Raw genomic sequence first — 10,960 nt, 5'->3', positions numbered from 1 at the left:
CACATGTCTGTGGCCCCAACCTGAGTCTAGGACACTTTGGGGCGAGCGATTCGGTTTACATCAAAGAAGACCAAAATTATCAGGCCTACAACTCATACCACAAGTTATATTGGCGATACTATTTTTGTATCTTTCCACTGGATTGGATATATAGAGTTACTTCTTATGATCACAAGGTTTAGATTTTGCATTTGTCTTTGGTGGATCAGATCCTCATATATAGAGTTCTATCTCATGTTTCCTCATATTTGAAAGAGAGACTTATTTCGTTGATCGTTTGAGAGATGATTTTCTCTTACCTCTTTGTTTGAAAACTCAAGCAAATGTCGGGCTTCTCTGTTGGCTCTTACTTTCTTCTCCCAAATCCACTCTTTTGCTTTCATGGTCTACCTCTAGCTTTTGTTCTCCGCTATCCATCTGTTTTAGGTTCATCAACAAAGAGTGGCAAGGTGGCTCGGTTATGGACTCTTTCTCTGGCCTTCGGCTCTTGGGAACTTGTTCCCGCCCTACATGATGTCTCCCTGTTCAGGGAGATGATGATTCGTCATCAGTGCGAGTTAGGAGCTTTAAAACCCGTCGGAATCTTAGTATTCCAGTGTGGCAATATGTCGTTATGGGATCGGCGATCTGGTCATTATCAACCCCTAGTCATTTCATTTGGCAATGGACTGCTTTCTATCAATCCGAGTGGCCTTACCTTGTGTGGGAACTCGCTATCTTCAGGGCTTTAGGCCCCTTTTATTTAGCTTGTAGTGCTTTCGGTTTTATGCCTAGTTTTAAAGTTTGGTTGTTGTCTTTGATTACAACATGTCTAAGTCATCTATCCTGTGTAAATTTATTTGGTGTGTTCAGTTTCTCAAGGGAAGCTTGTAATCCTTTAAACTTAATAGTTAATATAATGGAGTGTTTGAAAAAAAAAAAAAGATCAGATTCCATAACTTGCAAGTTCAATATGTTTGATTTATCTCTCCTTAACGTAATCTAACTGTATTATAAGATTATAAAAAGATTCAGTGATCGAAAATCACATATTGCGATTGACGACAATACATTACTACATTTCCAAACCCTATCTACTAAACAAAACTAAAGATCAACAACATCAAATAATCCTGAGAGATTTGTACAAAAAGGGACATAAATAAACTAGTGTGGAAGAGATCCAAGTTATCAATCTAATGGTCTCTTTGATTCTCGGCTAAGTTCTCTCCGGACAAGCTTCAAGATCTCAATGATCTGCAAAGTCATAAGTATCGTCTGATCATACAAAAATCAATCTTAAATAGATTAGGAGAAAATGTGTAGAGAGAGAGAACGCTTACGCCAGGGTAATGTTTTAGGATTGGAGAGTAATGATCGAGAGCGATATATATTTTCTCAAGAAGATCTAAGAGAGTTTCAACCTCATCACCAAGAAGATCAACCTGTGATTCAACAACCATACACACATTATTTTTGAATGACAAATTGCAAACACTTTATTGTATGTAAGAGTATTAAGCTTGCGATAGGTGCAATGATACTCACCTCGGCCTCGGCCTTCTGGAGGTCACAACACTTCTTCTCCAGCCGTTGCTTGTACGTCGATGCTTTCCCCTTGACTTCATTGATTTGATGTGACAGATCACTCAATTGACTCTGCATGTTTTTTAACCTAAGTCCCAAGAAAGTTCTCACACTATTAGTATTTGCATGCTGTTGAACCAAGTGATAAAGTACTTGTATATCCATGTCTAAAGGTAAAGAAAGAAAACAGAGATAAAAGAGTACCTAAAATTTGTCTTTTGCGTCTTTTCAGCAATCAAACCCTCTAAAATGTCGAACCCTTTTATTAATTTAGGAGGAACCACCAAGTCCAGAGACACAAGTTGCTTCTCCAGTGTCTCTTTCTCTGCTTTTGCCACTGATAACTTCTCCTCTGTTTTCCTTTTCTCATTTTTCATTTCCTTCAAACCCTCTCTTGCTAACTCTAACTCTTCTCTTAACTTGGATATCTTTGTCTCATAACCTTCTATTTTCTCTAACTCGCGTGCCGAAACAACTCTCAGTGCTTCGTTTTTATCATGAATCTCTGTTTGTTGCTGTTCTATCTGTGATTGCAGATCGTTAATCTGGTGAGAGACTAACTTAAATCTCTTTCTATCTGTAGCCAAGCTATTCTCAGCTGTTTGGACTAAATTCTCCTTCTCCTTGACGAGACACCCTAGCATATGAATCTCCAATTTCAGTCTTTCCTTGTCAACCATCTCTGATCTCAGAGTTTCTTCTTTTTCTGTTACATGCATGTTTAACTCTACGATTTTCTTATGAGCTTCCTTCAAGGTTTCTCTGTATATGACTGAACAACACTCTTCCATCATGACAGACTCGACACAAGAGTCTTCAAAATCATCCTTCCTTTCACGGGCTTCTTTACTCGCAAGATCTTCCAGTATCAACTCATATGCTTCTTTCAACATACAATGCTCTAAATCTGTCTCCTGTTTTGCACATTTCATCTGACCCACTAACTCCGCAACAAAACACCCATAAACATCTTTATAAATAGAAGCTTCAACACGAGAATCCTCAACATCTGATTCGAGCTTTCGGATCAACTCTTGATGATCTGCCTCAGCCTGGGAAACCTGTGACATCTTCTCAGCAGCGTCTGAAAGTGAATCTTTAAGTTGACGATTTTCCAGAAGAAGAGAATCCACTTGGCGTTTGATATCAGCATCGTGCTTACCCTCAGACACCAACTTTTCATCTTCCATCAGAATCTTATCCAATTTAGAGATGACAAATGGGATCTTCTTTTTCAGCGCCTCTAGCTCCTTATCCTTCCCCACAAAAGTAAAAGAACCCCTTTCCTGTAAATTCAAATACTTGCGCTTATAGGTAAAACATTGCTCTGTCATGTCTTGTATTTTATAATCATGGTCTCTCTTCATTTTATTCATCTCGATCTTGAAGTGATTGATCAACTCATCACATGACATGTGCTTTAAAGTCTCATTATTCTCCGGCATTAAGTCAATAGAACTCTCTTCATGCTTACCGTTATCCTTAACTAAAGAAACTGAATTAAGGCTTCCCGACATCTTACGGTGCAACTTCTCCACTCTTTTCCGGTCGCCTTCCTCCCCTGCCTCGATGTCCCCATTTTCATGATCCAAAAACGATTTACGAATCGCCTCTAGTTCCTGGCGCAAACCAGTAATCTCTTTGATATTCCCAAGTATCAGACTTCTATTACCACCAAATTCAGCTTTTTGGTCCAACAGTCTCTGTTCATACTCATCCTTAAGACTCCGAACAAAGCTGGTCACCACTACAGTTTCAATCTCTTTTCGAAAATCATGCTCATGCTGCCACGACGAAGGGAATTCCATATCATTCCTCCGCTTCACCACAGTCTCTAGAATGCTCTTCAAGGAATCAAGCATTTTATCAACAGTTTTGGACCTGGTCTCATGCAGACTGCTGTCTAAACCCAATTTCTCATCCAGGTTGGCGCCTGAATCATTGATGTGAATATACTCTCTCAAATTGGTGAGTTCTTTAACAAGCATCATCAACTGTTTTCTGGCTTCATTTTTAAGACTGCCTAAAGACCCCTGAGTAAGTTCATCTGGAGTATCCAAACACGCTTTATCATGCATCAGAGGGGACTCATTCTCTTCAGAACCCACATGGTACAGAAGCAACCTCTCCTTAATCCTAGACAACTCGAGGTCTTTCATAGCAATCTTCTCAGCAGCCTCAGACTCAATTGCAGTAACCATTCCCCTAATAATGGAGTCGCTGACGGCTCTTGAGATAGTCAAACGGTCATTAATATCCTCCCAGTAAGAATCTAAATCCTCGAGGAAATCAACATCAGGATTCTCATTCTCTTTAATAAGACCATCATCAATCTCAAGTGATGATGATAAACTGTCATCATGAAACTCTAAACTACCATTCTCAGCCGCCATCACAACCTCTTCCTCCATAAAACCACTCTCTCTCACAATAGCCCTAAGGGAGGGGGATTTAACAGTTTCCTTTAGTAACAATTCCAATAAAATTCAATTAAAAATCAAAACTTTACAACACTGGAATTAACAAAAGGTTCATGGTTTCTTAATCAAGACCAATTCCATAAGAAACAGGAGGAACCCATCTAATGAATTGAGATATTACAAATCCTAGAAAAATAAAAATCAAAACTTTAACTGGGCATAACCAAAATAAGGGAGAAGCAAACTTACAAGTAGCTTTGAGAAGAGCTAACACAGCTTCGATTTCCAACGGTTTCTTCGGTTGGCAGCGTTTTAGGGTTTCCTTAGAAAACGCATAGAAAAGGGGAGAAAAGGCGAAAGAGAGGCGCTTACGACACACCTGAGAGAGACCGGAGCGGGAGACTCCGAGATTCTCGAGAACAAAGCTAAGTGCCAGCTCCTTTTCTCGATTTTACCAAAATACCCCTCTATTTTTGTTGTCTTTTGTATTCCCTTCACAATTCACATTGTGTATGTTTGTATAATCAATCTTATAGTATGTGTTTGACTCTAGTCATTGTTTTCTGCTTAACATTTTGTTGACGAGTCTTAATTTTATTTTTATGCAAGATATAGACCATGTTTAAATCGGTCAAACAATTTCCAACAAATTAAAAGTTCATCATGGATTGTGTATATGTTTTTGTGAGTTGTTGGAGTCAATCCATTAATTCCAAAGTTCAATACTTACTTCATTGGGTTAGATAAAATTTAATGGTTCAACTTATATCATATAGTATGATTGATATAATTTTAATATTCTTTAAAATGTGTTGGTAAAACTTAATTTTATGCAAATTCGACAGAATTTTGGTTAAATCATAATGATCAGTAGATCTCATAGTCATTAAGGTTCTACCTAATACAAAATCATTGTAGTCCAGTCCACCTAATCCAATAATTATATTATCTAAATTCTTTTAAAAGAGTACTATTAAAAAGTGTCTCAGAGTTAAACCAATCCAGCCATAAATTTATATTTATTAGATGAATACCCGCGCACTGCACGGGTTATCTTTTGGCGATATGAACAATTACATTTTCACTGTTAGTATCATATTATGTATTGAGTAGTAAAAAATGAAAGCACAAACCATGATGATCAATATCATATCATATGACTGAAAATTTGGAGTAGCCACCACACATGATTGAATCTTCTTATTCTCTGGCACTTTAGCAGTAAGAAAAAAACTATAGTAAATTTGGTTAATTCTCAAGTCTTATAATTTATTCAACCTTGTAAGAATCAAACACAAAATGGCCAGTTTCTTCTTATTCTATAGTAAGATTACATTTAAAAACACACATACCGGCCCTATATACATAATACAGAAATTTAGAAACAACACCACTCAAAGAAAAAAATCCTTAAGGTTCGCCATAGTGAGAATGAACTTGCAATCTTGAGTATAGTTGAGCAGATAGAGTCATAGAAAAAAAGTTTGCAGAGAAGGAACAACACAACAATGTAAACTTAAGAGAGAATTTTCATTTTTTTTGTTTGTTATCGAATGAGAATGTATACAATCACTTACAAACTATAATTAGAAGAACTAATTAAACATCTTTCTCTATATATTCACGACTCCTGCTATAAGAATTTGTTTTTTTCAAATCTGATACATCATACCAAAGCAAGAAATATAGGAATAATTAAAGAAAACATTAAGCAAAACATAGCATGCCCATAATTAAGAAACTAACTTGTAATCTATTTTGAGCAAAAGATAAAAATTCATTACTAATGCATTAACATAGTATAGGTAAGCTACAAAAAATAAACAGTTACAACCAATATAATTTTGTTCTATGTGTGGATATAGACTCTTGAGAAGCTTACAAAGCCACATGTTATACCCATCAGCTATTTGGAACAATAAGTATACTAACCAGTTCCAATTAGACAATTTCTAGATGATGTTAAGATTGTCTTAACATTAGTATAAGACAATTTTCTTTCTTTAGGAAGTTTAGTCCTCTGTTATCTTTAGCATTCTAATCTATATTCTAAAGTCAAGTCTCATTGGTGATAAAAACAGCAGGATATGAGTGATATTTTAAAGGAGCAGTTACTAAAGCAAGGGAAGACGAAAATGGTCAAAGTGTGAGTTACTACGAAAATCAAGCAAAAAAAGACAGAAAATGATTAGTCAAACAACATAAAGAAGGATGGACATGTGACACTTTCTCCATGGCTGATGTGGCAGAAGGATGGAGAGAGTTAACCAACTTTCATAATATAGATTTATAACCTCTCTTTTGGAATTCTAACTTTCTTTTGGTCTGTAGCTTCTTTGAGAAGGATATTGTTTGTGTAGTATGAAACTTTCAATTCATTTTTGATTTAGGAAGATAATTTAAAATTTCCGCATCTATATTTTGGGTAATATATCTAGATTTTTTTGTGAAAATGGTTGATCTTGAAATATTAAAAATATACATTGTGATATTATTGTAAGGCTTAAAATGAATTTGTTGGTAGTTTTAGACTTTTAGTTGGTAAATTCCCTTATATCTGTAGAGGGAAAAATGTCATTTAAACCATAAACTTTAAAATTTTGGCCATTTAAACCATGAACTTTGTTGTAGGCCATTTAAAACATCAACTTTTGTTGATTAGCTTTTTTAAACATGAAGTTTCATTGACAAAGCCAAAAAAGACATAACGTTAAATCCGATAATTGACCTACTAACAGACGTTACTATGCTGTTAATCACTCCGTTACTGACCAAATGACATCGTTTTAATGGAAGTTTTAATTCGAAAAATGTCATTGAAACCATGAACTTTTAAATATAGGCCATTGAAACCATGAACTTGTAAATGTATGTCATTTAAACCATGAGATTTCAAATTTATGTCATTTAAACCATAATAGATGAAAAAAGTGATTAAGCCTTCATACTCTAGTGTAGTGTCCTTAAACAAGATGATCAATCCTTCAAACTCTATCGTAGTGTCCTAATAAATAAAAAGTCTCAAGACAAATACAAAAAGACACAAAATATATGACAAAGATCAAAAAAGAAGGATTAATTGATGTTTTTCTTTCTCTTTTTCAGAATCGCATGATTAGAAAGAGTCAAAGAAAGAAGAGATAAACTATACTAGGCTTATATACTTCTGCGGTTTCTAATAAACCAGTCGGTCCGAACCAAATCAAAATCCGATTATCCAAATCAATTGCGCCGAACGGTTAGGCTTTCTCTTTTCAGTTTTCTTCGATAACCAAAATTTTCAGGTTGTTTAGATTTCACCGAACGCCGAAGGCAAGTTCATGGTTTATATGACAGAAATTTGAAAGTTCATGTTTTAAATGACATATATTTACAAGTTCATGGTTTAAATGGCCTATATTTAAAAGTTCATGGTTTAAATAACATTTTTTCGAATTAAAACTTCCATTTAAACGACGTCGTTTTGTTAGTAACATAGTGATTAACGATATAGTAACATCTGTTAGTAGGTCAATTATCAGATTTAACGTCATGCCTTTTTGGCTTGGTCAACGAAACTTCATGATTAAAAAAGTTAATCAATAAAAGCTGATGTTTTAAATGGCCTACAACAAAGTTCATGGTTTAAATGGCCAAAATTTGAAAGTTCATTGTTTAAATGACATTTTTTCCCATCTGTAGATGTTTGAAACTCGATATTTCTATATTTCATAGATTTTAGATGCAATTGAAAGAAGAAGAAAATGATAAAACATGATTTGAAACTAAAAGCATTGGAGAGAACATGTTCAAGAAGCCTACTTTGGAGTTTGGAAACATGGAACAAGGCAAAACAACACTTGATCCATAGTTGGATTCTTAACTTAACATTTAGTAAAGAATAGCTCATCCTTATCTTTATTTCTATCCAGTTTATGTATTTTGTCTCATCTTTATTTCTTTTGCTTCTTTTGTTTTTTTTTTTAATATAAATTCTAAGTTTCCTTTCAAAGAAATGATAACACTAGAAAAGATGGACAAAAACGTCTTAACAATACTATATAAGTTATATAGTTTCAGAATCACAATGATCTAAATATTTTGAAAAAACACAAGAAAATTGCGGTAGAATTTTTGAACAATTCTTTCACTAATGATATACAGTATATGTGTTATATGTGAATGAACGACTGTTTCGTTTAGTTTACACCAGATTAAGTACGTAGTTAACATAGCTTTTATACTGTATATCATTAGTGAAAGATATATACAGTAGTGATGCTCAGTTCTTCTTTTGCTTTTATATGTTTAAATAGTCCTTTTTTTTGTTGAATCATCGACTAGGATATGAGATTTTGGTCCTATATATATATATAGATTATGGTTAGAGTGTAGTGTTGTTAAATCCTTCTTTCAAGTTTATCTCAATGCTATAGATTATGCTAACCGATATTTATAACCCCAAAACCCAAAAAGTCTTCTGAATTATTATCCAAAACTTAAAAAAGACTTTTTAATTACATGAAACGTGTTTTGTGAAGATGTTATGAGTCAGTCACTTATTCCATTTGTCTATAAAAGGTTTTTGTTTCCATCCGTGTACCGAAACCAAACCAATCTAAATTGAATTTACACTCGGTTTAATTGTCTCTAAAATTCGAACAAAACCAAAAGCGAAACGGAGGAATCTTCTTCGGTTTCGATACCGACGCTTCTTCGATGACTCACGAGTGTGGGGGCAACGGGCAGAAGTTGGGCCAAGCAAAAAACTAGTGGAGTTGAACAATTGAGAACATTATTCGGGCAGCTTTTTCAGATCTGCCCGTCTTTACCTACAATCTCGATCGCTGTCTCGCCACTTGTCCTCATTGTATTTGCCTCCTTTCTTACTATTGCACGTCCTGTCGTTTTTCACTCCAACTCATTTGAGTTGACCAATCAGCAGTGAGAGTGGGGACTCGCTGAGTATTCAAACAAAGAAACAGCATGACGTTTATAAGTATTGGAGAAGAACGCTATGAAGTGTAATAGGCTCTGACCTGAAAACGTCACGCAGTGTTCTTTGGGTTTAGCCGGTTTAGGCCTCTGTTCGTCATTTCGTCTTCTTCCTTATTACTAGAAACAAAAAAAAAAAAGACCAGACCTTTAACGATATTCTGAGCGTAAGATCCAGAGATTGATTGAATCAGCTTTATATTTCTTTATAAAGATTAAAATTCAGGTTGTTCTTTTTCTCCCACCAGATTTTTTGAAATTACTAACTTTTGTACTGTATGTATCTCGTTTCCTGTAAAACTGCTTTTGCTGTGTAAGCTGGGTTGTGAAATTAGAGGTTAAAGATTGGTCTTTTCTTGTTCTGGGATTGGTTTAAATTGTAGGGTTGTGATTGAATTGTGTTTCTCAAACTCTGTGTTTTTTTTTGTTTGGTTATTGAATTCTGATTCTCAAATTCTTGGCTTTGGTACTGACTTTTGTGCTTTTGTTGTGGTTGTTGTTTCAGGTTTGTTCCTGGAAGCTATAACTAGGGCAGTCTCATGAAACATGACTTCTTCAGTTCATGAGCTTTCTGGTTTTGTCTCTCTTTCTGAAACATCCCGTCTTCTTCTTATGCTCTCTCTTTTCAACGTTTATCTTTTCTAATTGATTCTTTGGTTTGCCAGATAAGAATGATAGTCATGGGAAGCAAGAAGAACGTCCTGATTCCCAAACCCGACCACCGGTTCCTTCAGGACGAAGTTCTGAATCTATTGATACAACCTCTGCCTACTCAGAGCCCGTGGTAATTTCTCTAAACCACATTCTCTCAAGTAAAAGTTGGAAGAAATGATCTTGACTTTGGTTATACGATGTTTGGTTTTAGTTTTGTGTGCTTTACCTACCTTTGTTGTCCAAGTGCTTTATATCCGATCATCTCTCGCTTTTGTTTTTGAAATTTACAATGTCAAAATCTCGACTTTTGCTTGAACTAATTCAAGCTGGAAGGCTTTGATTATCACCTTTTCTGCAAATTTTAGACTTTTAGTGCGAATTGTGTAAGCTTTGAGATAGTAATGATTCCAAGGAATGCTAAGCTTTTCATTGTTTTCTAGTTGAGATCTACGAGTCTATGGTTTTTTACCTTTTGTTTGTGTTGGTGTTGAAGGCACATGGGCTCTACCCGTATCCAGATCCTTACTATAGAAGCGTCTTTGCACAGCAACAGTATCTTCCACATCCCTATCCTGGGGTATGTATTATTACTCCCCCCTTATGTCGGCTTCTTGATATTGAAACGTGCTTATGTTTTATTGAAAAGAGTTTTTTTTTGTCAGGTCCAATTGCAGTTAATGGGAATGCAGCAACCAGGGGTTCCATTGCAATGTGATGCAGTAGAGGAGCCTGTTTTTGTTAACGCAAAACAATACCACGGTATACTCAGGCGCAGGCAATCCCGGGCAAAACTTGAGGCACGAAATAGAGACATTAAGTCAAAGAAGGTGAACTCCTTGGCAGGTTGAACCTGTAAATTCTTTAGTTGATTCCTTTCTAACATGTTCTTGTTTTTCAGCCGTATATGCATGAATCTCGTCATTTACATGCTATAAGACGGCCAAGAGGATGTGGTGGTCGGTTTCTCAATGCCAAGAAGAAAAATGGAGAGCACAAGGAGGAGGGGGAGGAGGAGGAATCCTCTGATGAGAACACTTCAGAAGCAAGTTCCAGCCTCCGGTCGGAGAAATCAGCCATTGCTGCTTCTGCTCGTAATGGTAGATCTTGAGTAAGGTTCCTGCTGGACAACAAACCACAGTTTAGTTAATGTTTTTGGGTGGATGTTTGTCTTAGAGCATCATCGTCTTTAGTGTTTTTGGACGTCTCTGTGTATAGGTTATTTGCTAGGGTTACGTTGTTTTAGTGATTAGAAATAATACTGAGCAAAGAAATGAAAAGTGTGATTGAAAGTATTGTTGTACCAAAATGATTATTATTTTTTTGAATATGAACTCATGTTTTGGAAA

General features: G+C 35.6%; 2 protein-coding genes across 5 annotated transcripts; one reads left to right on the top strand and one right to left on the bottom strand.

Moving 5' to 3' along the window:
• Positions 1-971: 971 nt before the first annotated feature.
• Positions 972-4,569, bottom strand: LOC104792230 (WPP domain-associated protein). Its single transcript, XM_010518329.3, has 5 exons — positions 4,236-4,569; positions 1,771-4,002; positions 1,528-1,654; positions 1,323-1,424; positions 972-1,236 (listed from the first exon to the last, which is right to left on the bottom strand). The coding sequence occupies exons 2-5, from the start codon at positions 3,975-3,977 to the stop codon at positions 1,171-1,173; spliced, it is 2,502 nt and encodes an 833-aa protein (XP_010516631.1). The 5' UTR covers positions 3,978-4,002; positions 4,236-4,569; the 3' UTR covers positions 972-1,170.
• A 3,551-nt stretch (positions 4,570-8,120) lies between these two features.
• LOC104792229 (nuclear transcription factor Y subunit A-4) lies at positions 8,121-10,960 on the top strand. Of its 4 annotated transcripts, none has more exons than XM_010518325.2 (6): positions 8,121-9,186; positions 9,466-9,534; positions 9,626-9,744; positions 10,108-10,191; positions 10,277-10,441; positions 10,513-10,960. In XM_010518325.2, exons 2-6 carry the CDS (start codon positions 9,507-9,509, stop codon positions 10,720-10,722), a joined length of 606 nt encoding a protein of 201 aa, XP_010516627.1. In that variant the 5' UTR covers positions 8,121-9,186; positions 9,466-9,506; the 3' UTR covers positions 10,723-10,960. The 4 variants fall into 4 exon arrangements, with proteins under 4 accessions (XP_010516627.1, XP_087310567.1, XP_010516628.1 ...); XM_087454441.1 differs by having other exon boundaries at positions 9,049-9,186; positions 10,261-10,441; XM_010518326.3 differs by having other exon boundaries at positions 9,148-9,297.

This window comes from Camelina sativa, chromosome 6 (genome assembly GCF_030686135.1).
Source record: "Camelina sativa cultivar CO46 ecotype springtype chromosome 6, ASM3068613v1".
In the NCBI taxonomy this organism is placed as follows: Eukaryota; Viridiplantae; Streptophyta; class Magnoliopsida; order Brassicales; family Brassicaceae; genus Camelina; species Camelina sativa.
The sequence above is the reverse complement of the archived record's forward strand: the minus strand, read 5'-3'. Positions and strand labels throughout refer to the sequence as shown.

Excerpts from the sequence above, each read along its gene's own strand:
- LOC104792230 (XM_010518329.3), bottom strand. The coding sequence starts at position 3,977 with ATGGAGGAAGAGGTTGTGATGGCGGCTGAGAATGGTAGTTTAGAGTTT. Across the intron at positions 1,425-1,527 it reads TCCAGAAGGCCGAGGCCGAG|GTTGATCTTCTTGGTGATGA; the intron begins GTGAGTATCATT and ends GTTGAATCACAG. Across the intron at positions 1,237-1,322 it reads TCCTAAAACATTACCCTGGC|ATCATTGAGATCTTGAAGCT; the intron begins GTAAGCGTTCTC and ends ATGACTTTGCAG.
- LOC104792229 (XM_010518325.2), top strand. The coding sequence starts at position 9,507 with ATGACTTCTTCAGTTCATGAGCTTTCTG. Across the intron at positions 10,192-10,276 it reads TTCCACATCCCTATCCTGGG|GTCCAATTGCAGTTAATGGG; the intron begins GTATGTATTATT and ends TTTTTTTGTCAG. Across the intron at positions 10,442-10,512 it reads GAGACATTAAGTCAAAGAAG|CCGTATATGCATGAATCTCG; the intron begins GTGAACTCCTTG and ends CTTGTTTTTCAG.